The sequence below is a fragment of the Takifugu flavidus genome, chromosome 15 (genome assembly GCF_003711565.1).
Source record: "Takifugu flavidus isolate HTHZ2018 chromosome 15, ASM371156v2, whole genome shotgun sequence".
NCBI classification, from domain to species: Eukaryota; Metazoa; Chordata; class Actinopteri; order Tetraodontiformes; family Tetraodontidae; genus Takifugu; species Takifugu flavidus.
Window position 1 is genome coordinate 5,134,682 of NC_079534.1, and position 27,106 is coordinate 5,161,787.

The following is a 27,106-nucleotide window of genomic DNA, read 5'->3' on the forward strand; positions in this document are numbered from 1 at the left end:
ATATAAATATCTAGCATAACCTACTAGAACCTCTGACCTCCCAGCTGCTCCTTTTGTCATTGATAAAGCACTTTAAAAATTAAAAGTTAGGAATAAAAGAGGCTTTAAGTGTCGGTTCTGATGTTCCAAAGTTTGGGAGCGTCCGCTTGGCTCTGATCCTTAGACGATTAAGGGACGAAGCCTCTTAGATCCCTTGATCATCATGTTTGCTGTTGGATCTTATTTGCGTGACCCTGGAAAATCCTGGATGTGACGGTAACCACGGTAACCTGGAAGGTCACCGAAGCGCCTCTTTCTTTTCCCATGATCAACATTTCACTGAAACCTCTTTATAACCTCTGATTAGTCACTTTTGGTGACGGGCCATCATAATTACCCCTCGGCCGGGGTAATTATGGGCTGGCCGTGCGGTGACGTCACGCTTGGTTACCGCCCCTTTGCGTTCCCTCCTTCCCTTCGCCGCTCGTGGCTGTGATTTCCCACAGACCCTGAAGGCAGCACTGCCCATATCTTTTCGGCGCTTTAGAGCTTCGTGTCGCAGCGACATCGCAAACCTTTCGCACTTGATCCGGATCGGAAGGAAACCAGCGGCTCCATCGCCTGTAAGTCTCCGCCACACACAACATTTTGGCGTGTTTTCGGTCGCAGCACGAGGCAGATCACGTCCGCTCCGCACGGCGGCGGCAGCGCGCGGCTGCAGTTTCCGGGTTCGCCGTCTTTGTGCACACGGCACCGGGGTGGTGCGGGGCGCAGAGCCCAACGTGCCAGTGTTTACCTCCGGAGCGGGTCCGCACGGCCCCGCACGGCCCCGTCTGTGCGGGACACACGGCCCCGTCTGTGCGGGACACACGGCTGGGAAGTTGGGCCGAGCCTCGGCGGGGGAAGAGGCCCCGGCCTGGGCCGCAGCCGCCCGGATGATGCCGAAGCGACACACGAAGCTCGGCTAGCTGCACTTTACGGCCGCGGTGCTTGTGGAAGATGATCGATCACTGATCACTGATCACTGATCCCCGATCACTGATCACTTCACTCGCATCAGCACCGTCTCAGTTTGGGGTTTGGGTCTGGTAGCAGCTGTTTCTGAGGGGGGGCGTTTTCCCTGTAGAACTTTCCATTTCAGCTCCTATTAAAAGTCCGCTCAGTTGGTCTGAATTTACGAACTCAAATGCTCTTTTAAAATAACTTCCTTTGAAAGTACTTCTTCGTTTCTCAAGTTCTACTTTGTCAAAAGTACTTTTGTGTGGTGAAGCACCTGTACAGTCACAGCAGTAATGGCTGTTTGCAGCAGGTCCGATAATCAGAGGTCTGGATGTGGCCTCCAGCTTAATCCCTCCCAACATGGTCCCACGCTCGCTCCTAAAGTCTTGTGTGAATACAGTAATTCTCAGGATTAATGTCAGAACACTCGGCTCAAATTACAGCAGCAGCAGCAGTGAAGGTGACACTTCAGAGGTTTCTGGAGGTTTTATCTCTCCACTGGAGAAGATGTTTAATGCTGGTAGAAACTCCCCCGACGGGATCTAGATCTGGCTTAGTCTAAGGGACCCAGCGTCTCCTCCTCCGTCCATCTGTCCACAAACTGAAACCCAGCTGCTGGGATGTCTGGAGCGGGTGGCTCTGCTGAACCTGTCCACCGTTTAGGAGCCCCCCCCCACATGAGCCTGGTCCTGCTCCGGGTTTCTTCCTGTTAAAGGGCAGTTTTTCCTGCCACTGTTGCGTGTTGGGGGTCAGGTCCTGCTGGGCTTCTGGAATCAGGGCTGATTGTTTGTTGTCCCGACAGACCGATGGAGCAGAAGAGGCGCCGAGCTGTCGTTGCCGCGGTGATTTTCCTCGCTGTGAGTTTAGCTCAACACGCCACATCAGCGAGCTCCAACTGCAGCGCGGCCACCAGCCCGCCGGACCGGCTCTCGTCCGTGGTCGACCCCAGCGCCGCCCAGCAGAGCCAGAGACGCCACCTGGAGGCGCTGTTCAACAGGTAACTACACCCTCATCACACTGACCTGTGGCATGAGCCTTGGCCGTGACCTTTGACCTCCCGTAGGTACGGAGAGAATGGAACCATCTCCCTGGACGGCCTGAGGCGTCTCCTGCGAACCGTTGGGTTGGACCACATCAGGAACGCTACGATTCAACGTCACAAGCAACCAGACCAACAACACCAGCACGACCCTCCACACGACCACCACCACGACCACGGCGAGGGTCACCACGACGACCACGGCGAGGGTCACCACGACGACCACGACCTCGGTGACGCGGAGCGCGTGACGCTGAACCTGAGCTCAGGTGCAGCAGAGGTGGGCGGCTGAAGCTCTGAGTGTCTGAGCTGCTGAAGCTCCAACAGCTCCTGACCTCTCACCCGAACCCTTTACAGTGTCTCAACGCCTCCACCATCCTCTCCTCTCATGGGATGTCTCAGGAAGTGGGTGTGTCCTTGGATGACTTCAGCCTGCTCTGCCCCGCCCTCCTCCACCAGATCGACGAGGGCGCGTGCATCGTGCACGCACGCGCAGCTGGAGGAGACCAGACAGGTACCAGCTGGTGGAACCTGACTGGAGACAAGTTGGTTGTTGTTGGGCGATCAGGAAGTAGCGAGAAGGGGCGGAGTTTAGACCAGGGAGCAACGGGGCGTCGTGCTTTGTGTGGTGGGGATAATTGAATCGAAAATGAGTGGCTTTATGGTCTTTTTCAGACCATAAACATCGTCACAGTCACCACGGCAACAAGTCACACCATGACCACGGTGATCACTCGGGAGACGGTGGCAAAAGCATCACTATCGGTGAGCCCGCCCACGAGCCGCTGGCGTTGCCAGAGCATTTGGCGTGAGGAGGAACCTCATCCCTCTTGTGTGTCTGCAGCGTGGCTGGGCGGCTTCATCTCCATCACCGTCATCAGCCTGCTCTCGCTGCTCGGCATCGTCCTCATCCCTCTCATGGGAAAGGTCTTCTTCAAGTTCCTGCTCAGCTTCCTGGTGGCGCTGGCTGTGGGCACGCTGAGCGGCGACGCCCTGCTCCATCTCATCCCACACGTGAGTCTGGCCCCGTGGAGACAGGAAGCCCCTCTGGGAGGCGGAGCCTCAGCCCTCCGGCCGGGGCCAGATGTTCCCCGGATGCGTCCAGATGTTTGAAACACGATGATTCTCCACGTTTTCTCCGGCTGTAACGATGCATTCAGGTGCTGCTGGAAAGCTCCGTGCTCTCCACGCTGACCCCGCTGTGTGACTTGTGTCCTCCAGTCTCAGGGGGGCCACCATCACCCCACTGAGGACGCGGTGCTGGGCTCCTGGGGGGACCACCACAGCCACGCCGAGCACTCCGAAGACCTGGATGCGGTGTGGAAGGGTCTGACGGCTCTGGCCGGAGTCTACCTCATGTTCCTGATCGAACACTTTCTCACCCTGGGGAAGATCTACAAAGACAAGAAGCAGAAGGTTTTAGAAACGTTCCGGGGTTTACCGACACGTGCCGTCTCCATGGCAACGCTAAGCTACCTGAACGTGTGTTTGTGCTCTAACGTTGTGCACAGATCCAGAGGAAGTGGGATCAGAAGGACAAACTGGATCCAGAGAAGCAGCCGGCTCTGGAGGAGAACGACATGAAGCCGAGCGACGGTGAGACGTCCTGACCTCTGACCTCTGACACTGACTGTCGACGCCCTGAAGAGCCTGAGGGGCCCAGTGGTGGCCCAGTGGTGACCCAGTGGTGACCCAGTGGTGTCCCAGTGGTGTCCCAGTGGTGACCCAGTGGTGTCCCAGTGGTGACCCAGTTGTGGTGACCCAGTGGTGGCCCAGTGGTGGCCCAGTGGTGTCCCAGTGGTGTCCCAGTGGTGACCCAGTGGTGGCCCAGTGGTGGCCCAGTGGTGGCCCAGTGGTGACCCAGTGGTGACCCAGTGGTGTCCCAGTGGTGTCCCAGTGGTGTCCCAGTGGTGGCCCAGGGGTGACCCAGTGGTGTCCCAGTGGTGTCCCAGTGGTGTCCCATCCCAGTGGTGTCCCAGTGGTGTCCCATCCCAGTGGTGGCCCAGTGGTGGCCCAGTGGTGTCCCAGTGGTTGTGTCCCAGTGGTGACCCAGTGGTGGCCCAGTGGTGTCCCAGTGGTGTCCCAGTGGCCAGTTCCGTGACACATCTGTCTGCCGTCCTCCAGATGTGGAGACCAACGGCGCCAGCATCTTTGCTGACCACACCAGTGGCCTGCAGAGCGGCGTGGCGGAGGAGGAACAGGTGATGCTGGCGCCGCAGGCCGCTGCCGTGTCCCCGGGCGTGGAGGCCTACAGCGCGGAGGACTGCGAGAACAAGTGTCACTCGCACTTCCACGACACGGTGGGCCAGACCGACAGCTTGCATCACCATCACCATGACTACCACCACATCCTGCACCACCACCACTCCCAGAACCACCACCCTCACAGCCACGCCCACTCCTACTCGGAGCAGCACTTCCAGCAGGCCGGCATCGCCACGCTGGCCTGGATGGTCATCATGGGAGACGGGTTACACAACTTCAGCGACGGCCTGGCCATCGGTGAGAGACGCCTCAGTCATCAGATCACATGACTTCTGTTGCTTCATCCTCCTCCTCGGCTGAGCGGATTCCAGATGTGTTGTCAGCGCTGTAGCTCTCCGCTCTCTCGTCCCGCAGGCGCCGCCTTCACCGAGGGTCTCTCCAGTGGCCTCAGCACCTCCGTGGCCGTTTTCTGTCATGAGCTGCCTCACGAATTAGGTAAGAACCTTAAAAGTGACCACTGGATTCTGCCGTTTTGGTAGGAGGAGCCTTCGGCGGCGAGGAGGGTGGGCGTGGCCACGTTATGAACCACGCAGACAAACACAACGTGGACGTTAACATGGTTGAGGCTCCAACGTCCTGGACCAAACATTTGAAGTCTCAAACGTGTCCAGGCAGAGCACGTCTGGCCTCCCCAGACGTCGGCGCCGCCATGCTTCGAACGTTCCCATAAGAGCCATAAATCAGGGCGGAGCTTCCGTTAGCTTAACGATACGTTCCCCCCGGTGACGGAGGCGCGTGGTTATCTGGAGACTTTCTGAATGTGTGTTCTCGCCTCCTTCACTTGTCCCAGGAGACTTTGCGGTGCTCCTGAAGGCCGGCATGACGGTGCGCCAGGCCATCCTGTACAACGCGCTGTCGGCCATGATGGCGTATCTGGGCCTGGTGACGGGCATCCTGATTGGACACTACGCTGAGAACATCTCCATGTGGATCTTTGCTCTCACGGCTGGACTCTTCATGTATGTGGCCCTGGTGGACATGGTGAGTGCACGTCCTCCAGCCTGAGGACACCCTGTCCCCGCACACACGCGGGTCTCACGCCGCTCAGCTGTCGTGAGAGGTCGTGACCCTGCGGCCTTTGTGTCCCTCAGATGCCGGAGATGCTGCACAACGACGCCGGCGACCAGGGCTTCAGCCACTGCGGCTTCTTCCTGCTGCAGAACACCGGCATCCTGCTGGGGTTCGCCATCATGCTGCTCATCGCCATCTTTGAACACCACATCCAGCTGGACCTGGGGTACTGAGGGAGGCTGGGGCCCCTCATCCTGGCTCAGTTTGGAGCCACCGTAGCAGAAGTGGGACCAGGACCTGTGCAGACATGCTTGGCTCCTTCTTTTCCCCTCATTCCTCTGGTTTCTTTCATTTCTCTGCTCCAGAACAGCTGAGCACGGTTCTGTTGAAGAATAAGCAGGTTCCTTCCCCCTCAGATCTACGGCAGCGGTGGTGCTGCAGAACCGGAGCGTGTCCATCAGGTCTGGGTTCAGGTCTGGGTTCAGGTCTGGGTTCAGGTCTGGGTTCAGGTCTGGGTTCAGGTCTGGACAGAGACAACGCTCAGGACTCCTGAACAGGTCCTGGCTGCCACCACCAAGGTCCTCCTCGCTCCTGTTCTCCACACAAAGGTTCTGTGAGGAGAATCTGGAGGTTTGATGGATGCTGCAGCCCTCGTCCCTCTTTCTGTTACCTGCTCCACTCCCAGAAACCCCCGTGGCGAGGAGGGGGCGGGGCTTTGAAACGGCACTGGTCCTTCACCCCTGATCTCCTGTGCCTGTGGCCGAAGGCAGCGCTGAGCTTTTCTCCTGACTGGCTGGTTTCAGTACTTCTGTCCTGTCTGTTACACATCAGCCCGTCCTGATGCTTATTTATGTCCAGTCGTGTGTTCAAGGTCGCGGCGCCGTTCCTCCGGCTGCTCTGCTAATAAAGTTCATCAACCTGCCTCCATGTTTGATTTACAGATGTTCCTGGTTACAGCCCCCCCCCCTTCATCTTCCTGCCCTGCTAGTGTTGCTGAACAGCCCCCCCACAGTCACATCAGCTTCGTAACCAATGACACAATGACACAATGGACACGTGGGGGCAGTTAGAACTTTATATGGTGCTAATGTAAATGCTACGTGTGCTTCATACAGAGTAAAGCTGAAGCTTTAGCAGGGATTTACATCTCACAGGGTTTGTTAGGAACCGGTGGAGCTCGGGCCAGGACCCGGTCCAGCGGTGGAGCTCGGGCCAGGACCCGGTCCAGCGGTGGAGCTCGGGCCAGGACCCGGTCCACCTGCACCACCACCGTTTGTTCTGCAGTTGTACAGTGGTAATAAACTAGTCAAAGTCAGGCCTTGAAACTTTATTCTTCTCTCAAACTCTTCGTTTGATGGTTTAATTCTGTGGTGCCAGACTGGCCTTGGCTGGACCTGCAGAGAGGTCCACCAGAACCGTCCACCAGAACCGTCCAGAACAGTGGTGGTCGTCATAATAGAAGCATAGAAGAGTTGAGCTGCTTCAGCTGTGACCCCTTTAACGGTTGGCTCCCCCCACCAGGGGTCGGTTAAAGAGACGACCCCGTTGACCCCGTTGACCCCTCCAACTCTTCATCTGTTGAGTGTGAAAACAGCTTCTTAAAAAACAACAATCTGGATGGAACTTTCTGTCTGCTTCTGGATGTGGCAGCTTCATGGTCCATCAGCAGAACCTCTTCATCATCTCACATCCTTGGTGCTCAACACCACCAACATCACGCTGACGGCCTCCAGAGGCTCCGCCCCCTCAGGGCTGGTCATGATGCTCACATCCCAGTTTAACTGTGGGGGGAATCAGAGGAAAGATTCTCATTTTTCATGGTTTCCAACCGAAGCTCCCATTTCCGGTCGTACCAGCGATGGCGGCAGCGCCTCTTTCTGGAAAAACGTCTGACAGTCGCCTGGGCGGCACCGACTGATGGACCAGAACAACACGGCCAACAGCGTTGCCATGACGGCAGCAGTCACGACGACCGTGGTCACAGTTTTCCACAAGCCAGAATCTGGAATACAACCAAAAAAGGTTGAAACCTGCCAGTTGTGATTGTTGCTATGACAACTAGTAATAACGGTGATATGGATGGATGGATGGATGGATAGATGGGTGGATGGATGGATGGATGGATGGTGGTTGGATGGATGGATGGATGGATGGATGATGGATGGATGGTGGTTGGATGGATGGTGGTTGGATGGATGGATGATAGTTGGATGGATGGATGGATGGATGGACAGATAGATGGACGTGATAGATAGACATGAGCGTGTGTACCTGTGTGTGCACGTGCGTGTGCACGAGCGTGTGTACCTGTGTGTGTGACGAACACACAGTGTGTGTCTGAGGTGCTGCTGCGTGTGCCCAGCAGCACCTGCGCTCTGACGCAGTACTCTCCTCCCACCTGCAGGGCGGCGATGTGCAGCAGCGTCTGCTCAGGTTCCAGCGGGATCACCTTCTGCTAGAGAGGAATTATGGGTAACGAAGGACGGAGGAACGAGAAGAATTCAGGGGGAAGAAAACGGTCACCTGCAGCTCGTCGCCGCGCTTCCAGCTGGTTACCGTGACGACAGCATTTCCTGGGGGTTTACTGATGGACACCTGCAGACCGCCCCTCTCCGACGTCACCTCCAGCAGCGGCGCCGTGACAAACGCTGCCAAGTGAAAACACGGCTGCCATGTTGAAAACGCTCGTCTTCACGTCTTTCCCACTGTGTTTGTTCTCACTGTCTCGGCGATTGAACGGCGAGCTGGCTTTGGCCCACGCCGACGTCTGAGACCCGCAGTGGGCTCTGACCCGGAGGTTGTAGTCAGAGTCAGAGCCCAGGTCAGAGGTCAGGTCACAGCTGGTTTCAGGTGTTAGCTGACAGTCATGGGCATTGACCCAGCTGCCGTTCAGAACCATCAGCTCAAACTCCCTGAAACACAAGCATCAAGGTCTCGGAGGCTAACGGGACTCAACAGAATCCAATATGGAGGCTCGTGTGGCTCCTGTTGATGATGTCATCAGTGTGGGACTCACCCCTGAAACTGAACGCTGTAGAGGACTGTAGTGCTGCAGTTGTCCTGCAGGGGGAGCCACCCGAGCACATGCCTCATGTTCACCGAGTCCATGTGAACATGGCGGGGAGAGGACGGCGTCCAAATGCCTGTGGACGCGGCCGGTTCAGCAGGTTTTGCACATTCAAAATATTCAAACATTTCCAAACGCAACATCTGCGAAAACACACCTGCCGAGTTAAGACATGAAGAACCTTTGAGGTCAGCAGGTGTGTTTACATGTCAGAGTCGCTTCTGGGTCTCTGTAGCGCGTAAAAACGGACCAAACTGAAAATGGACTCACCGTCCTGGAGACCCAGCCTCATCTTCAGCGTTAGGAGCAGCAGCAGCAGCCGGCTGGTCTCCATGGTAACCATGTCCAGTCCTGGCTCAGGTGGGCCAGGTGGCTCAGGTGGGTCAGGTGGCTCAGGTGGGCCCAGGTGGCCCAGGTGGCTCAGGTGGGTCGCTCCTTACTTCTCGGTGTGGACGTTGTCTCTCTGAACATCCTCCATGTTCGCCAGCCTGTTTCCTGACTGCTGGATCTGGTCAGGCTGGTTTGGCTTCTTCCAGCTGGAACTTTAAAGGTTTCGCTGCCAATAGAAACACGTCTGGCAGCTGAAGGCCGACACACAGGAAACGTTAAAGGTGAACAAAAGACAGAAGACGTGTGTCCCCACGCAGCAGGGGACCCCCGTCCCCGTCAGCAGGCTCACTTCCTGTTCATTATTTGCACAGGCTGTTTCCCTTTTACATCAACAAACAACAAAATCTGTTACAGGAAGTTTACTTGGACAGACCACGCCCACCAATGACATGGTGGGCGTGGCTTCTTCTAAATACACTGGTGAAAATGAGGTCACCACTCTTGTTGGATGTTGTTTTGGACAGTTGCCGCGTTGCCGCGGTAACCAGCTGTCAATCACATCAGCAGTTTGATGGGGGTTGCTGCGGGTCCGCGTGATTCATCCAACATCTTTAAACACAAGACCGAGGAGAAAAGACACCTTTGCTGTGGGAATCTGTGTTTTTTAAACCGCCGCGCTGTGATCACGTGATCATGTGATCACGTGATCATGTTTCTGCCAGACTTTGGACTTCATGACTATCAAACATTAACCTTCATCCGTCATAAAGAGCAGAAGATCGTACAAAAGAACTGAAACGTCTGATTTAGAATCCACAAAAACATCATCAACGATGATGACGATGGTGATGATGATGACGATGACGATGACGATGATGATGATGTCACCAGCCAAAAACGCCGGTTGTCTCTTGACTTCCCTCCCAAGGTTCTCCGTTGGCTCCTTCTGTCCTGGAACCCTCAGAGGAACCTCCACCTCAGGACGTTCAGAACATCCTGGTCCACTTTCCTCCCTGAAGCTCAAATACAACCAAAATGCCCTCGAAGAGGTCAAAGGTCAAAGTTGCCTTACACTAATCCCACATTAATCTGGACTCTGGGGAACTCTAATCCTGAGATAAGGGCAGAGCTGGGGACGTTTGGGTCAGATGAACATGATGTGTGTGGGCGTGGCCACCGCCACCATCATCATCATCCTCATCCTCACCATCACCATGTAGGGAGCGACAGGGAGCGGCTCATTTATGGCCCCTGCTGCAGGTTAAAGTCCTCCCGTTGGAGCCACACGACAGTTTGTCTGAAGAGGCAGCGAGCGTTCTCCTTTGCCGTTAACGTGTCTCTGGAAACGCCGCCATCATGTCGACAGCTTTGGAAGCCACCGGGTTCATCATGTGCATCATCAGCTGGCTGGTCACTGGAGCGGCGCTGGCCAACGACTACTGGAAGATCTCCACCGTGTCTGGAAGCGTCATCATTTCTCTGAGGCAGTTTGAGAACTTGTGGCACTCCTGCGCCGAAAACAGCGCCGGCATCGCCGAGTGTCGAGACTTCGAGTCCCTGCTCGGCCTGCCAAGTAAGACGAACCGCCGCCGAACCGGCCCGATTTAGCGAATCCTCCGCCATCACAGACAGTCGCGCTTTGATCCTCTAAACAGGAAAGGTTAATGACTAACGCGTGATTAGTGAGGTCAGGCTCCCGCTGTGGACGCTTCAGACCATCTGACCACCCCAACCCTCAGCTCGGTCAGGGACCTAGGCCAGGACGCCCAGCGGCACCAGTTCTGAGGCCTCTGTGCTGCATGACATCATCTCGGGCACCATTTTGTTCTCCAGCTCCTCTAAAATGGAGGAAAGTCCGACGGTGGCGAACTAATCTGGGTCACCTCCCCGATGTTTCACATGCTGAGAGCTGTTCCTCTTTAAAAGGTTACTGGGAACGAGTCTTAGCATGCTGGCTAGCATCAGCCCGCGCTCACCTAGTGTCCGGTGGGACACACACATGCTGGAGGACAAAGGAAATGTCCTGAACCTTTAGTGGCCTGTGATTGGTCAGAACTGGTGAACAGGAAGTGTTCATTAAGATGATTGATCCTTTTATTGGTTTCTGTTGGGCTGAAACTGGGAGGATCATAAAGAGGAGCGCAGGGTTTTTATGGCGCCTCGTCTCTGCAGCACAGCCGAACAAACAACGCTTTCACTTTTCTTTGTTCTAGCTGCTTTTCTGGCTAAAGGCCGAGCAACAAGCTAACCTTCACCAAAGGTCTGCACATACTTAGGTTGAATGCTCGTTACATTGTTACGTCTTTAATAAAACAGTGAGGTTCTCTTTTGTGCGTCTCTTTTCATCAGCAGGTTTTGATATTTCCGGTTCACGTCATGAGAGTTTGAGCTGATTGAGTGAAACGACTAACGACTAACGGCTAACGACTAACGGCTAACGGCTAACGGCTAACTGCCCTGCAGCCGCCTCCTCTGAGCACCCTGGCTCAGCTCTCTGTCGCCCCCCTGTGGCGGTGATTTATCAACACAGGCGTCCTCTGTTCGCAGGTCACGTGCAGGCGTGTCGCGCTCTGATGATCATCTCGCTGCTTTTCGGACTCGCCGCCATGATCGTCGCTCTGCTGGGACTCAAGTGCATCAAGATCGGTTCGACCACCGAGGAGTCCAAGGCCAAGATCGCGGGTACCGGAGGCATCCTGAGCATGCTGGGAGGCGAGTCTGCGCACAGCCACACGGGATCCTCTCCGTTCGCCCCCGGAGGGGGGAGAGCAGCCACTGACTCGCCTTCTGACTCTTGCAGGTCTCTGCTGTATCATCGCCGTCTCCTGGTACGCCTACAGGGTGGTGCAGGACTTCTACGACCCGTTCTCCGGCGGCATGAAGTCAGTGTCCGCACACCCCGCGGCCATCGTGCTGCTCACTCACACCTTCTCACCTTTCCTGACTCTGTGGCCGCAGGTTTGAGCTGGGGACGGGGCTGTTCCTGGGATGGGGCGGAGCCGCTCTGAGTGTGCTGGGCGGAGGCCTCCTGTGCTCCGCCTGTAGGAGAGCGTCACCTCCAGGAAAGAAAGGGTACGACGTTCCTCTGCTCACCTGGTCGCTCATCATCAGCTTCGGTGTGTTGATGTTTTTAAACGCTCTGTGTTTTGTTTGGCAGCGGTTACTATGGAAACGCCCCAGCGAAGGTCTACACGGCCACAGCCAAGTCTGATGCCAACTCAGGACGAGCGTACGTCTGAAGCGTGACCCGTCTGAGCCCAAACACACACCTGTACTGTTTCCTGTCCTTTCGCAATATTTGCTTATTTTTTTAAAGTTCTGAGGTGAAAATCAGAAATTAGGTTCGTTGGAATGAGTGAAGAATTATTGGTGATTAATAAAGGTGCAGATTTTTAATCCAACGCTTGTCGTACATCTCAGCTTCTTTGTGAGAAAGAAACTCTAAAGCTAAATGAGCAGACAAAATGTGTGTGTGTGTGTGAGAGTGTGTGTGTGTGTGTCTGTGTGTGTGTCTGTGTGTGTGTGTGTGTGTGTGTGTGTGTGTGTCTGTGAGTGTGTGTGTGTGTGTGAGTAAATCTCCTGTTTGATAATGGAGGAGCTGCAGGTCAGTAATCCAACTGTTTACCTGCTGACAGGCAGAACTGTGGATTATTAAATCCCCATCTGATTATCTGTGGAGCACAAACACACACAAACACACGCACACACACGCACACACACACACACACACACACACACACCCCAACCCCCCCCCCACACACACACACACTCACACACACACTCACTCACTCACCCCCCCACACACACACACACTCACTCACACCCTACTCACACACACACCACACACACACACACTCACTCACCCCCCCCCACACACACACTCACTCACACCCTACTCACACACACACACCCACCACACACACACACACACACACACACTCACCCCCCCACACACACACTCACACACACACTCACTCACCCCCCCACACACACACTCACACGCACGCACACACTCACACACACACCACACACACACACCACACACACACACACACACACACACACACACACACACACATACCCAACCTGAAATAAAGACCAATAACAGCAACATTTTGATGTGATGAGGTTCTAATCTGCTGCTGTTTGCTGACTGAGGAGAATCCAGCTTCAATCCTGTGAGTGTGTGTGTGTGTGTGTGTGGGGGGGGGGCTGCTCCTGATTGGCTGAGCAGAGGGACCGCAGGAGGTCTACAAATAGAGCTTCTGCCCCAGGATCCGGCACAGCTCAGCCTCCCTTCCTCAGGTGAGTTTATGATTCGTGTGTGTGATTTATGTGTGATCCACATGTTAAAGAGCTCTTAAATTTGACCGGATCCCCTTTGATCCAGCTGTCCTGCTCAGCCGGTCGACTGGACCTCTGTGTGCTTTCTCCAGTTCTTCTCCAGTCCTGACTGGTGTGAGTCCAGTCAGGACTGGAGAAGAACCCACACGGAGGTCCAGGACCTGCAGGACCCAGAATGTTCACCAACACTTTCAGTTCATGATTTCTCTTTTACGAACGTTTATGAGCGCATTAAGTTGATCTCTCCAGCTGCGCGTTTCAGAGGCCACGCCCACCCCCCCAGGCGTGGTGTCGGGGGCGTGGCCTCTGTGACTGAGACCACGCCCCCGTCGTATGTCAAGTTTGGGCCAAATTCTGTAGCAGAAAATTTCAAATGTCTTTAATTTCCCTGAGATGAATTTGGAGACAGACAGAGCCACGGCCAGGTTTTTACTGACCTTTAACCTTTTGTCTCAGGAACCTGCTGCTTCTTCTGCCCATTCAAACCAAAATGAGCTCTAAGAATATCGTTTTCAAGAAGATTTCCAAGGACAAGTCGGTGAGTAGCGTCTGTGGGGTCGAAGAGAGACAGTGTGGAGCTCAGAGCTGCAGCATTGGAACCGGCTCGTGCAGGATCACGCGTGACCCCGTCCCTAAGCAGGGCGGTGGGTCCGGTCCAGCACGTGTCCCCGCCCACAACAGACAGGAACCTGTTGGTTCTGCTCACGCTTCTTCTCGGTCTTTGAGCACCTCATCCAACTATTTCACATTAAACCCTCAGATAAACCTCTGAGGCTAAAAGGGGAGGGGCTTGGGGACACGTGTCATGTGTAGCAACACCACTAGATGGAACCAAATCCTCCTGAGACAGGAACAACGGTCAGCATGTTCAACAGTGACCTCACTGACCTTCGTGTTCTTTGGCTTCAGGTGGGCGTTTATTTAGGAAAGAGAGACTTTGTGGATCGTGTGGACTGTGTGGATCCAGTTGGTGAGGACAGCTTCTTCATTCCAGGCCAAATGTCTCCTGCTGCTGCGGACGGTCATGTGCTTCCACTAATGTTCCCCAACAGATGGCGTCATCATCATTGATCCTGAGGCTCTCCAGGGAAGAAAAGGTACCCCCCTCCCCCACCCCTGGGCCAGGCCTCCACAGGTGTTGGTAGCTCTTCATCAGCTCCAGACTCCTTATGTTCTGGATTGTTGCTGAATGAAGCCGTGGAGGTCACCTGGGATCATCCTCGCTGCAGACGCGTCTAGAATAGGTCAGGAGTGTTGAGGTGTGTGGTGCATCTTCCTCCACAGTCTTCGTCACCCTGTCCTGCACCTTCCGGTACGGCAGAGACGACATGGACGTGATGGGCATTGCCTTCCACAGAGAGCTGTACCTGTCCACCAGACAGGTGTACCCACCTCTGCAGGACCGCGACAAGGCCACCCACACCAAGGTCCAGGCCAAGCTGCTTCGCAAGCTGGGCGACCACGCCTACCCGTTCTTCTTTGAGGTGAGCCGTGATTGGTCAGCCAGGGTAAAACGGTCCGAGTGAGAGGTTTGTTCCCTTCAAATCTCTGCATCACACGGAATTACGTCCTCCATCAAGTGGTTAAGGTCTCAAACTGGTTCTTCAGTGACTCAGACTGGACCTGATCCAGCTCTGGTCCCTGACTGACTGATGGTAAAAGCACCTTCACTCGGGAATCGACTTGATTCACCTGATGGACCTTCTCTTTGCTCCTCAGTTTCCTGACAACCTGCCTTGCTCAGTGGCTCTCCAGCCAGCACCTCAGGATGTCGGCAAGGTAAAAACCAGAAGAAGAGTTCCATGAAATGTGAACCTGGCTGGTGGTGACACTCCTCCTCCTCCTCTCTTTCTCCTGTCCGCAGCAATGTGCCGTTGAGTTTGAGATCAAAGCGTTCAGCGCCGAGAGCCAAGACGCTAAAGTTCGCAAACGGTGAGATCAAAGAGCAAAACGGAAAAATAGAGACTCACTTTTGCTCAGATTCGATGTTTATTTCCGAAGCTCGTGCCCACAGCAGGGGTCCTGTCCCCGGTGTCCGTGCTGCTGTGTAAATAAAGTTGCATTGGGATGTGCAGGAGCTCAGTGAAGCTGATGATCAGGAAGGTCCAGTTCGCCCCCGACACGGACGGAGTGGCGCCCTCTGTTGAAACCACCCGGGACTTCGTGATGTCGGATAAACCGCTGCATGTGCAGACCAGCCTGGACAAAGAGGTCAGAGGTCACGGCAATCAAGAAACTGATGTGTTCTGTAAACATCTGCCACAAGAACACAGGTGTGAGTCACCTGTGACAGATGTGAGTCACCTGTGACAGGTGTGAGTCACGTTTGACAGGTGTGAGTCACCTGTGGCAGGCGTGAGTCACCTGTGACAGGTGTGAGTCACGTGTGACAGATGTGAGTCACCTGTGACAGGTGTGAGTCACGTTTGACAGATGTGAGTCACCTGTGACAGGTGTGAGTCACGTTTGACAGATGTGAGTCACCTGTGACAGATGTGAGTCACCTGTGACAGGTGTGAGTCACCTGTGACAGGCGTGAGTCACCTGTGGCAGGTGTGAGTCACCTGTGTCAGATGTCAAACGATAAAGTTGTAGCAGAGTAATTTTTCCTCCCAGTTTACCGGGAGTCACCTGACTGTGGCCATTTTGCTTCCAGGTCTATTACCACGGTGAGCCCATCAAGGTTTACGTCAATGTCTCCAACAACTCCAGCAAGAATGTCAAGAACATTATTGTCTCAGGTAACTTCCTGTTTGAAATTCCGGGGAGGTGACTTCCTGCCTGATGGTAAACTGGTGTCTCCTGTCGTCCTCAGTGGAACAGGTGGCCAACGTGGTCCTGTATTCTAACGATAGCTACGTCAAATGTGTCGCCATCGAGGAAACCGGGTGCGTCTTCTTCTGCAGACATCTGCTGGGACACACTGTCCAACCCCAGTAACACCACTGACAGATGAATCTGTAGCTGAGGGTTTAGCATCTGTGCTAGAGATGGTGTATCAATGTTGGCGAACATGTAGCTGACGCGTTTGCTCGTCCACACCTCAGGGACTCAGTGTCTCCAGGAGCAACCCTGCAGAAGGTCTACTCTCTGCTGCCTCTGCTGGCCAACAACAGAGAGAGGCGTGGCATTGCTCTGGATGGCAAGCTGAAGCACGAGGACACAAATCTGGCGTCTTCAAGCATGTGAGGAAAACGCAGACCTTCTGAAATACGAGAGCCACAGTTTCAGCCGGACGCCTTCTGTTTCAGGATCAAAGAAGGAGTTCTGAAGGAAGTGATGGGAATTATGGTCTCGTACCGCGTCATGGTCAAGCTCGTCATCGGAGGGTTAGCATCCGCTTTTAATGATTTTAATGTGTTCAAGTTTCTAAAGAGGAAGACACCTGAAAAGCTAATAATGAGTTCAATAGTCACAACTGTGACATTTACACGTATAATCATTTTTAATATTACTGTATGAGAGGGGGAAATCTGCGAGTTAGCAAAGCTAACAGTGGTTTTAAAGACAAATACACTTCCTTAAAAAATATTTTTTTTCTTGTCTGTCATTGGACATCTCAAAGGATGATGGGATCAAGGTGGGTGGAGCTTCAATAATCCATCCTTTTTCATTTTTATTCACTGCATTCAGCTTTGTGTTGATGTTTGTGTTACAGTGAAGTTGGTCTGGAAGTTCCTTTCAAACTGATGCATCCTAAGCCCGATTCAGGTGAGAGCATCACATCGCATCACTTCCTGTCTGTGGTCACATACTTCCTGTCTGTCGTCACGTACTTCCTGTCTGTCATCACATACTTCCTGTCTGCCATCACGTACTTCCTGTCTATCATCCCGTACTTCCTGTCTGCCGTCACGTACTTCCTGTCTGTCATCATGTACTTCCTGTCTGCCATCACGTACTTCCTGTCTGCCGTCACGTACTTCCTGTCTGTCATCACGTAATTCCTGTCTATCATCCCGTACTTCCTGTCTGTCGTCACGTACTTCCTGTCTGCCGTCACGTACTTCCTGTCTGCCGTCACGTACTTCCTGTCTTTTTTCATGGACTTACTGGGAATGAGTAAAAGAGACTTCGGTGTGTTTTTTATTTGCTTAACATCATTTTAAGCAGTTTTTTCTGCTTTTGTTTTCTGCTTTCAGTGAGAGAGAGGTAAGAAGATGAAAAAGAATGAATGAATGAATGATTGAATGAATGAATGAATGAATGAATGAATGAATGAATGCTGTATTTTATTACACTGACATTTGTTCTGTGGCGCTTGTTGCTGGTTAAACTGATGGGAATCTGAATGTAACTCGCTGGTAAACAGACCTGAGATCAGCTGGAAGTGATCAATATTACTTCAGAGACCTCCGTGTTGTGTTCATGTGTTCATGTGTTCATGTTTGATGGAGGTGTGTGTACTTGTGTGTGTGACGCTGCTGCCCTGTGCTGACAGTGAGATGGAGGAGGAGATGGAGTTCCAGGAGTTCAAACGTTCCTACCTGAAGGGCATGATGGATGACGAGGAGGAGGGAAACGTGTCAGGCGCTGATGACATGATGCCCAAAGAGAAATGACTTGGTTCTGTTAGGGTTAGAGCTGTTCATAGGCCCCTCCCCCAGGCACAGCTGACCCCGCCCTCCCACCGCGTCCGCTCGCTCCGCTGGAGGTCGTGAAGAGCGTCCAGCTGTTCATGTTTGCATCGCTTCTGTAGATGAACGTCTGTTTCATCACCAACAACCAGATCACTAACGTAGTGAGCGTGCACGTCCTTTATTGTTAGTACCATTAGCATTGTTGCTATTATTAACATTAAATCACAAAGTTTGAATGGACAGTTTGTGTGAGATTATTGTGCTGTCGCCATGACGACCAAACCTCTATTCACACATTGAGACAATGAATCTGCACTCATTTTTGCACTTGTATGTACACACACACATCTATACACACACACACACACCACACACACCAACACACACACGCACACACACACACACCTATACACACACACACACACATCTATACACACACACACACACACACACACACACCACACACACACACACCAACACACACACACACACACCACACACACACACACACACCACACACACACCAACACACACACGCACACACACACACACACACACGCCACTAATGATGCTGTGTTTAGAAAGGTTTAAGGAGTGTACAGTTCTACACGCTGCTGGTCTCTATGGCGATGGGGCGGCGGTCCCGCTTGGCCCCTCCCAGCTGTATTCTTCCTGCAGCTCTTTCATGGTTGGGATGAAGGATTTTCCTCTGGGCGTTCCGCAGGAGTCCGGGTGCAGGAGATACCCTGAGAAGGTGCTGGAGCGCTCCCCGTCCGTGTACATGCCGTTGGTGGTGGCATCTTTGACCTGCAGCCACACTCGGTCCCCCTGGGTGAGGTGGAGGGCGACACTGTGGCTGGCGGTTGACTGGTCGGCCCCTTCCGTCACCCTGACCGAGGGGGAGAAGTTATGGAAGAGGCCGACTTTCAGAACCCGACCGGCAACCGCCAGGTGGAAGCTGAAGACGTAGGAGCCGTTGACGGGGGCCGTGTAGACCCCTCTGACCCGGTCAAAGTGGCCCTGCCGGTTGGTGAGGACACGTGGGAACGGAACGGGAAGGTTTTGAGCTGGAAACGACTGGTTAAGACAGGCAGAGAATGCAGACTGGAAAACAGTGGAGCAAGGCCCAGGCAGCCCGCCCACACCCGGCTCACCCTTCACCCCCTTCTGCCCCCTGCTTCCATCAAGACCCTGGTCACCAGGGTTACCGTCCTCTCCTTTGGCTCCTTTTTCTCCCACTGCGCCATCAGCGCCGTCCTCCCCGTCCGTGCACTCACACCCCCCCTGTTCTCCCTGACTCCCCTTCTGCCCATTCAGACCAGGAATGCCTGGTTTTCCCTCATCACCTCTTTCACCCTTCAGACCTTTGGATCCAATCAGACCTTGGACTCCAGGTAAGCCACGGGCTCCAGTTAGTCCAGACACACCTTGTGGACCGGGTGGTCCCAGGGCCCCTCCACAGGAGGCAGGACATTCCCCTGCCTCTCCTTGGGGACCCAGTGGACCTGCAGGTCCTATCAGTCCTCCGTCACCTTTGTCACCTGAGAATACAGAAGATCAACATGAGTGCAGGTTCTCAGAACTCCAGCCAGTCATGAACACTGCTGATCAAGAGGGGCACATTCAGGAGCCATTCAGGAACATTCAGGAGCCATTCAGGAGCCATTCAGGAGCCATTCAGGAGCATTCAGGAGCATTCAGGAGCCATTCAGGAGCCATTCAGGAACCATTCAGGAGCCATTCAGGAGTCATTCAGGAGCCATTCAGGAGCATTCAGGAACCATTCAGGAGCCATTCAGGAACCATTCAGGAGCCATTCAGGAGCCATTCAGGAGCCATTCAGGAGCATTCAGGAGCCATTCAGGAGCCATTCAGGAACCATTCAGGAGCCATTCAGGAGTCATTCAGGAGCCATTCAGGAGCATTCAGGAACCATTCAGGAGCCATTCAGGAGCCATTCAGGAGCCATTCAGGAGCCATTCAGGAGCCATTCAGGAACCATTCAGGAGCCATTCAGGAGCCATTCAGGAGCATTCAGGAGCCATTCAGGAGCCATTCAGGAGCATTCAGGAGCCATTCAGGAGCCATTCAGGAGCCATTCAGGAGCCATTCAGGAACAACGACTTTAGGCTGGAACACAAGTGCAAATGTGACCTACTGAGGCCAACGCACCTTTGAATCCGCGTGCACCCTTCATCCCAGGAAACCCAGAAGATCCAGTCTGCCCCTGTTCTCCCAGTTCTCCCTTCTGACCTGCAAAGTGAAGATGAGCACAAACAAAAGAAGGGGAGATGATCTGAATGAGGACTCCCACGGTGCCCAGGACCACGGTGCCCAGGACCACGGTGCCCAGGACCACGGTGCCCAGGACCATGGAGCCCACTCCCATGGTGCCCAGGACCATGGAGCCCACTCCCATGGTGCCCAGGACCATGGTGCCCAGGACCATGGAGCCCACTCCCACGTTGTTGTCAGTAAAAGTGAAGTGGAATAATTCACCTTTGACCCCTTGAGGGCCCCCGAATCCTGGATGGCCTCTGAACCCTGTCATTCCTCTTCCTCCAGGACTTCCTGCAGCACCTGTTTTAGAGTCACATCAGTTTTCCTGTCGCTTCAAAGAATCAATGCTGTAAGGGGCTGGCTGCCCTCAGAAGTGATACCTGGGGGGCGCGGTCCCCACGCTCTCCTTTGGGCCCCATGCTGCCCTCACAGTGTGAGCAGAGGCAGAAAACGGGGATCTGGTCAATTGGAACGGGAACCGGTGCGTTCAGCAGCCAGTCACAGATCGTTGGGTCAGGAATGGGAAGAACTTCTGCACTGGAGGCCTCAAACGTGGTGCTGTCCAGCCCACGTTTACCCAGCGGAGGCATCGCTAGGGGTCCGGCCTGGGCAGCTGGCACCCCCCCGTCACCTGCCACGGCCCAGTGGGTGTTGGGGTCCGGACTGGTTCGGTCCTCCTGGCTGGAGTCCATTCGACTAGCATAAGATGGGATCATAGCTAAGCTTGGGGACGTAAGGAAGAGGACGGCCAGCAGGCTGGACAACATCTGGACAAGGGAGGGGAGGATGGTGGGAGTCCAGAGGAAGGACAGAGGACAGGGGACAGAGGGCAGAGGGCAGAGGGCAGAGGACAGAGGGCAGAGGGCAGAGGCCAGAGGCAGAGAGGCAGAGGGCAGAGGACAGAGGGCAGAGGGCAGAGGACAGAGGGCAGAGGGCAGAGGACAGAGGGCAGAGGGCAGAGGACAGAGGGCAGAGGGCAGAGGACAGAGGGCAGAGGCAGAGGGCAGAGGACAGAGGACAGAGGGCAGAGGGCAGAGGACAGAGGCAGAGGGCAGAGGGCAGAGGGCAGAGGACAGAGGGCAGAGGACAGGGGACAGAGGGCAGAGGACAGAGGCAGAGGGCAGAGGGCAGAGGGCAGAGGACAGAGGCAGAGGGCAGAGGCAAGAGCAGAGGACAGAGGCAGAGGGCAGAGGGCAGAGGACAGAGGCAGAGGGCAGAGGGCAGAGGGCAGAGGACAGAGGCAGAGGGCAGAGGGCAGAGGGCAGAGGGCAGAGGACAGAGGACAGGGGACAGGGGACAGAGGGCAGAGGACAGAGGCAGAGGGCAGAGGGCAGAGGGCAGAGGGCAGAGGGCAGAGGGCAGACGGCAGAGGGCAGAGGGCAGAGGGCAGAGGACAGAGGCAGAGGACAGAGGACAGAGGGCAGAGGACAGAGGGCAGAGGGCAGAGGCAGAGGACAGAGGGCAGAGGACAGGGGACAGAGGACAGGGGACAGGGGACAGAGGACAGAGGGCAGAGGGCAGAGGGCAGAGGACAGAGGCAGAGGGCAGAGGGCAGAGGACAGAGGGCAGAGGGCAGAGGGCAGAGGCAGAGGGCAGAGGGCAGAGGACAGAGGCAGAGGCAGAGGGCAGAGACAGAGGGCAGAGGGCAGAGGGCAGAGGGCAGAGGACAGAGGGCAGAGGGCAGAGGGCAGAGGACAGAGGCAGAGGGCAGAGGGCAGAGGGCAGAGGACAGAGGGCAGAGGGCAGAGGGCAGAGGACAGAGGCAGAGGACAGAGGACAGAGGCAGAGGACAGAGGGCAGAGGGCAGAGGGCAGAGGACAGAGGGCAGAGGGCAGAGGGCAGAGGACAGAGGGCAGAGGACAGTCAAAGATTCTGTTTAGAATCGTCAGCGAAAGTTCAACTCTCATTAACAATCACGTCCTCAAAGTCGTAATTGCAAGAATTCGTCTTGTATTCAGCTGGTTTTCAGACCTGGACATGGCCCAGATCCACGACTACGTTATGGACATAAAAAGACGCGTCAACTCACCATTCCGGCCCAGACGGGTGTCCACAGACGTGTGGGACGTCTGGACACCAGCAGCATTTATCAGGCAGGGTTGGACAAAGGCCGGCGCTCGTCCTCATTGTCCTGCAGAAGAAGACCTGACCTCCTTCACTGGAAACCAGTTCACGGAGAAAGGAGACACTTATCAGTCAGCACCCACCCTCTTCATGTTGAGGCTGTTGTCATAGCAACAGCAGTCGCGGTGTTTGGGTGTGGCCACCATCTTTGATCACCTGATCCCCCCCCGACCCTGGAACCAGAGACGACCTCTTTTGTCCCGGTTTATCGCATCACTGAAGACAAAAGTAACCAGAGGAGGAAACTCTGCCCAGACACACAAGGTGAAGAGTCCATGACGAGAACTGCCCTGGTTTCCACAGTGGGGGGCAAATCTGCAGCAACAGCAGATCATTGCACTGCAGTGTCCGCTCTAGCCCCCCTCCCCTCTGATACCCGCCCCCCTCCTGTTACCCCCTCCCCTCCTGTAACCCTCCCCTCTGATACCCCCCTCCCCTCCTGTTACCCCCCCTCCTGATACCCCCCTCCCCTCTGTTACCCTCCCCTCTGTTACCCCCCCTCCTGTTACCCCCCCGTTACCCCCCCTCCTGTTACCCTCCCCCCCCCCTGTTACCCTCCCCCCCGTTACCCCCCCCCCCCCCGTTACCCTCCCCCGGGGGTCAGACTGTGGACTGTAAACAGGCCTGTCAGTCATTAACAGTCAGACTCTGCTGACGATCGGCTGGTGAGTAACGACTCAGTGGTGCTGCTCTGATGCTTCTGTTGTGTGAAGGTGCTCATCTGTGTGTGTGTGTGTGTGTGTGTGTGTGTGTGTGTTTGTGTGTTTCTGTGTGTCTGTGTGTTGTGTGTCTGTGTGTGTGTGAGTGTGTGTCTGTGTGTCTGTGTGTGTGTGTGTGTTGTGTGTGTGTGTGTGTCTGTGTGTGTGTGTGTGAGTGTGTGTGTGTGTGTGTGTGTTTGTGTGTGTGTGTGTGTGTGTGTGTGTGTGTGTGTGTGTGTGTGTGGTGTGTGTCTGCAGACAGATTTAGGTGTGTATTTCCAGAGTTTTCCCGGCCTCCTCCTTCTTCTTCTTCTCTGGTCTTGGTGAGTCAGGTCAACGTCCACCTTCATCAATAACAGGACGTGACCTGATTGGCTCAGACCTGCTGGCTTCTGATTGGCTGCAGGTCCGGCAGAGGTCATGCTCCGCCCTGTCCTCTGTGCGTCTGTGGCCGTGTGGTGGTCGGCGTCAGTGCTGGGGCTGTCAGGTGGGCGTGTGCTCGGAGGTTTGCTCTGGCGGCGTGAGGCCGTGGCTGAGGTTGACGGACGCTTGTGACGTGTGTTCCAGTGTTCTCGAACGCCCCCGACGCCCACATGCTGCTCCGCTCCCGCCGGCCAACTCCTTCCTGGAGGAGCTGAAACCGCCGTCGATGGAGCGGGAATGTGTGGAGGAGAAATGTGACTTTGAAGAAGCTCGAGAGATTTTCCAGACCAGAGAAGCTACAGTAAGAGTGGCGGTAAACGCCTGTCTCACCTGTGGCCTCCTGTTCTTCACCTGTGTCTGTTCTGTGGTTACAGCTGGAGTTCTGGACGGTGTACACAGGTGAGCACCGCCGCTCTCTCCCTAATCTGCACCTGCCGAGCATTCTGGGTAATCATGAGCTGCTTCCAGATGGGAACCAGTGTAACAACAACATGTGTGTCAACGGAACTTGCGTGGATATGTACCAAGCCTACGCCTGTAGCTGTAACCATGGATACGAGGGCAGATACTGCGACCAGCGTAAGTCCAGTTTGTTCTTCAGGAGATCTGAACCAGCCTGGACTCGCTTCATGGATGAATACGGACGTATGCCGGTCACGCCGGGGCCTCGCCGGGGCCTCGCTGGCCCCTCGCCGGTCAGGCCGGCCCCTCGCCGGCCTCGCCAGTCAGGCCGCGGCCTCACGCTCCCACGGCTGGTGGTTCTACAAATGTGCGCTGTTGATTGTGCTGCTGTGGTCTCCAGCTCTGACGGCCACTAACTGCTCACTGGATAACGGAAACTGTGACCACGAGTGCACCGACGGCGCCGACGGCCTGACGAGGCGCTGCAGCTGTGTCAACGGCTACAACCTGCAGGACGACTCCAGGACATGTCGTCCCAAAGGTGAGACATTGGACCTAACCAATCAGGTCTTCTCTCGTCTTCTTCATCGCGTTGTTCCTCTCACGGGTCACGTGCGTGCGGGCGAAGGCAGGTCCACCCCTGGGCGAGTCGCCCATTCGTGGCATTTCGTGGGTTGGGAACCTTGCTCAAGAGTGCCTCGGCAGTGCTCTGAAGGTGGAACCTTCCCCTGTTGCCGTGTGTTGTCTGCACTGGGGCTGGAGGCAGGTCCACAATGGACTAAGGTGCCACCCCCCCAACGGGAGGGCGATGGTTGCTCAGGTGTTCTGGTTGCTGCTGGTAGAGGTTCTGATGGTGGTACTGACAGGACTTACCTGCCTCAGGTCCCTCCTCCTGTGGTCAGCTGCTGATTGGACGCTCGTCGTACACTAAATCCATCGATGGTCTGCTGCCCTGGATGGTGGGTGGAGAGGTGGGGAAGAAAGGAGAGAGCCCCTGGCAGGTAGCAACACCTCCACCTGGAGAAGGCGGCCCCCCCAGCGCGGCCCCTGGCGGTGGCGCTGAGTTACAGACGAGTGTCCGGGCTGACCGCGCTCCTCGCCGTGTGCTCGTGTGTGCAGGTGCTCGTGCTGAACGCCGTCGGGAAGTTCCACTGCGGAGGCGTCCTCATCGACGAGAGCTGGGTCCTGACCGCCGCCCACTGCCTGGAGAACAGCCTGACCTTCAGAGTGCGGCTCGGTGAGCGTCCACACGGCTTCTGTTGGCCGATGCTTGTCGTGCTCCTGTAGCTGCCAGTGTCGCTCACCTGTGTCCTGATGGAACCCTGTGATCTCTGCTGCCAGGGGACTATGAGCGTCTCCGAGCTGAAGGAACCGAGGTCACCTTGAAGGTCACCAAGACCTTTAAACACCCAAAATACAACCGCAGGTCAGCTGACAATGACATCAGCCTGCTGCGTCTGGAGACCCCCGCCCCCCTCTCGGACTACATCGTCCCCGTCTGTCTGCCCGGGCGCCACCTGGCCCAGCGGGTGCTGAACAAGAACGGCACCATGACCGTGGTGAGCGGCTGGGGCAAAGAGGACCTGGAGAGCTCCAGGTACAGCTCCGCCCTCAACGTCATTAAAGTCCCGCTGGTGGACACCGACACCTGCAGGGGGCAGATGTACTACAACATCACCAGCAACATGCTTTGTGCTGGGATCGTTGGCCAGAAAATGGACGCCTGCGAGGGGGACAGCGGCGGACCCATGGTCACGCTCTACAGAGACACCTGGTTCCTGGTTGGCCTGGTGTCCTGGGGCGAGGGCTGTGGCAACGTGGAGAAGTTGGGCGTCTACACCAAAGTGTCCAACTACATAGACTGGATCAACAAAGTCCGGGAAGACTGGGACACCAGTCCAGCAGAACGCCAGCGCCCCTGAACCGGCTGATCCAGAGTCAGTAAAACACTGATGTAACGTGTTCAAAACAATAAAACTGGTTCTGTTTCTACGGCTACCGTCACCTTTATTGCTTAAACACTCCATGATGAAAGATCTGGCAGGATCTGGTGGTGGATTACTGTCCCAGCAGCACAGGTCCCAGCAGCACCGGTACCCTACCTGGTGTCCCCAGGTAGGGTACCGGTGACCTCAGGGAAAAGGGCTTTTTGTTGGTCACGACTGTTGTTTCTACAAAGGTGATTCACAAACCCGGACCTGGGATGAGTTCTGCCCACAGTTCCAGTTCCATGGAGGACCTTCAGGGTCAAGAGCCTGGAGGTCCGCCCCGCTGGTCTCCGCTGGTCCAGGTCCCCCTCAGCACTGGTTCAGCTCCTGTTCATACCGCTTCAGCTGGGCCAGGAAACCCGGGTTTGGGTCGATCACATGACGAGCCGCCTTCACTGTCTGGAACCCAAACAGAACACGTGTGTTCAGCCCCAAAGTGGGCGGAGCCATACGCTAAAACGCCTTCAACTGTAACCCCGCCCCCAGAACCACAGAGTCAGGGTAACGTAAAGGGCGTGCTGTGGCCCACCTGGAGGGCTTGGGTCAGGGTCAGCCTGTGATGTTTCAGCAGGTAGGCGATGCAGATGGTCGCCGAGCGGCTGCGCCCGTTCTTGCAGTAAACGAGGGCGTGACCTCCACGCTCCGCCTCCTCCTGGATGGCGTCGGCGCAGCCGTCAAAGTGGCTGTAAAGGTCTTCGTTGGGGTCATCGTAGACCGGGATCTGCAGCCTCTGGACGGCGTGGTTGGCGGGGAACGGCTGTTGCCGGGACACGTTGATGCAGAGCGTCACCCCCTCCTGCTCAACCAGCTGGTCGCTGCAGGCTGAGCGAGCGTTCCCGATGAGCAGGGACCCGGTGACTTTACACAGCTGCAGCATCCTGGAGAACCAGACGTTAGCGTAGCACCGTAGCCAGCGTAGCACCGTAGCCAGCGTAGCAACGTAGCCAGCGTAGCACCGTAGCCAGCGTAGCACCGTAGCCAGCGTAGCAACGTAGCCAGCGTAGCACCACTGTCATAGAACATATGGATATAGAACAGAGAAGCTAGCTAAGCTAGTTTTTAATTGTTGGTCGTTTCCTACTGGGACGTTGATCCGGCTTAACCAGAATAACAAACGTTAAACAGCCGACTGAACAGCTGACCTGTGTTGGCTAAATTTACCCAGACCCCCCCCCCCCCCCCTGCCCCCCCTGCCCCCCCCCACACACACACACACACCCGAGCCACCAGTCATGAACTGGATTTGGGAACATTTGAAGACTAAATCACGTTTTCCTCAGTGACTCACGTGCAGCATCAGATCTGCGTGCTGGTTCCTGCCGTCGACGTCCTGCGTGCACGTGCACGTGCACGTGCCCCTCACACACGCTGCGTCTGTCAGGACGGTGACAGCGGGCGTCTCCCAGGTCTCAGTGCTGATCCAGTTCAGGAAATATGATCAAAGGTTCTCCAGCAGAAGAACCTTTTCTGTGGTTTCGGGTGTTGTGATGATTTCTGTTCATGTTTCAGAAACCTTTGCACATCTAAAGGTTTATATTCATATTCTAAACAGGTAGCAGCCAGCTAGCCGCTACACT

General features: G+C 55.4%; 7 protein-coding genes across 11 annotated transcripts; 4 read left to right on the top strand and 3 right to left on the bottom strand.

Annotated features, from left to right (window-relative positions):
* Positions 1–440: 440 nt before the first annotated feature.
* On the top strand, positions 441–6,215 carry slc39a6 (solute carrier family 39 member 6). Its single transcript, XM_057057263.1, has 12 exons — positions 441–602; positions 1,781–1,975; positions 2,042–2,297; positions 2,375–2,531; positions 2,693–2,782; positions 2,862–3,031; positions 3,239–3,433; positions 3,529–3,613; positions 4,142–4,519; positions 4,637–4,717; positions 5,073–5,263; positions 5,374–6,215. Exons 2-12 carry the CDS (start codon positions 1,785–1,787, stop codon positions 5,524–5,526), a joined length of 1,947 nt encoding a protein of 648 aa, XP_056913243.1. The 5' UTR covers positions 441–602; positions 1,781–1,784; the 3' UTR covers positions 5,527–6,215.
* A 139-nt stretch (positions 6,216–6,354) lies between these two features.
* Positions 6,355–8,858, bottom strand: crfb16 (cytokine receptor family member B16). Of its 2 annotated transcripts, none has more exons than XM_057057334.1 (7): positions 8,631–8,858; positions 8,310–8,436; positions 8,015–8,205; positions 7,817–7,941; positions 7,601–7,745; positions 7,147–7,295; positions 6,355–7,074 (listed from the first exon to the last, which is right to left on the bottom strand). In XM_057057334.1, the coding sequence occupies exons 1-7, from the start codon at positions 8,701–8,703 to the stop codon at positions 6,973–6,975; spliced, it is 912 nt and encodes a 303-aa protein (XP_056913314.1). In that variant the 5' UTR covers positions 8,704–8,858; the 3' UTR covers positions 6,355–6,972. The 2 variants fall into 2 exon arrangements, with proteins under 2 accessions (XP_056913314.1, XP_056913313.1); XM_057057333.1 differs by having other exon boundaries at positions 7,601–7,748.
* A 406-nt stretch (positions 8,859–9,264) lies between these two features.
* cldn15la (claudin 15-like a) lies at positions 9,265–12,091 on the top strand. Its single transcript, XM_057057357.1, has 5 exons — positions 9,265–10,263; positions 11,238–11,402; positions 11,491–11,572; positions 11,649–11,762; positions 11,848–12,091. The coding sequence occupies exons 1-5, from the start codon at positions 10,047–10,049 to the stop codon at positions 11,927–11,929; spliced, it is 660 nt and encodes a 219-aa protein (XP_056913337.1). The 5' UTR covers positions 9,265–10,046; the 3' UTR covers positions 11,930–12,091.
* A 1,345-nt stretch (positions 12,092–13,436) lies between these two features.
* Positions 13,437–17,854, top strand: saga (S-antigen; retina and pineal gland (arrestin) a). 4 transcript variants are annotated; one of them, XM_057057301.1, is made up of 15 exons: positions 13,438–13,572; positions 13,944–14,004; positions 14,087–14,131; positions 14,319–14,518; positions 14,754–14,813; positions 14,899–14,966; positions 15,110–15,245; positions 15,691–15,775; positions 15,850–15,922; positions 16,082–16,219; positions 16,286–16,363; positions 16,600–16,614; positions 16,693–16,745; positions 17,177–17,186; positions 17,476–17,854. In XM_057057301.1, the coding sequence occupies exons 1-15, from the start codon at positions 13,525–13,527 to the stop codon at positions 17,594–17,596; spliced, it is 1,191 nt and encodes a 396-aa protein (XP_056913281.1). In that variant the 5' UTR covers positions 13,438–13,524; the 3' UTR covers positions 17,597–17,854. The 4 variants fall into 4 exon arrangements, with proteins under 4 accessions (XP_056913282.1, XP_056913284.1, XP_056913281.1 ...); XM_057057302.1 differs by lacking the exon at positions 16,600–16,614 and having other exon boundaries at positions 13,437–13,572; XM_057057303.1 differs by lacking the exon at positions 17,177–17,186.
* On the bottom strand, positions 17,777–22,381 carry LOC130539171 (inner ear-specific collagen-like). Its single transcript, XM_057057356.1, has 6 exons — positions 21,924–22,381; positions 20,277–20,661; positions 20,114–20,197; positions 19,787–19,867; positions 18,157–19,155; positions 17,777–18,041 (listed from the first exon to the last, which is right to left on the bottom strand). Exons 1-5 carry the CDS (start codon positions 21,978–21,980, stop codon positions 18,236–18,238), a joined length of 1,527 nt encoding a protein of 508 aa, XP_056913336.1. The 5' UTR covers positions 21,981–22,381; the 3' UTR covers positions 17,777–18,041; positions 18,157–18,235.
* Positions 22,382–22,654: 273 nt separating this feature from the next.
* On the top strand, positions 22,655–25,537 carry proca (protein C (inactivator of coagulation factors Va and VIIIa), a). Its single transcript, XM_057057290.1, is given in 11 exon segments — positions 22,655–22,683; positions 22,975–23,039; positions 23,123–23,203; positions 23,284–23,328; positions 23,331–23,440; positions 23,514–23,538; positions 23,608–23,718; positions 23,942–24,082; positions 24,424–24,542; positions 24,661–24,778; positions 24,883–25,537. Coding segments are annotated over 9 exon segments (1,317 nt in total). The 5' UTR covers positions 22,655–22,683; positions 22,975–23,039; positions 23,123–23,136; the 3' UTR covers positions 25,464–25,537.
* Positions 25,523–26,974, bottom strand: dusp28 (dual specificity phosphatase 28). Its single transcript, XM_057057352.1, has 3 exons — positions 26,818–26,974; positions 26,059–26,407; positions 25,523–25,928 (listed from the first exon to the last, which is right to left on the bottom strand). The coding sequence occupies exons 2-3, from the start codon at positions 26,404–26,406 to the stop codon at positions 25,839–25,841; spliced, it is 438 nt and encodes a 145-aa protein (XP_056913332.1). The 5' UTR covers position 26,407; positions 26,818–26,974; the 3' UTR covers positions 25,523–25,838.
* Positions 26,975–27,106: the final 132 nt, after the last annotated feature.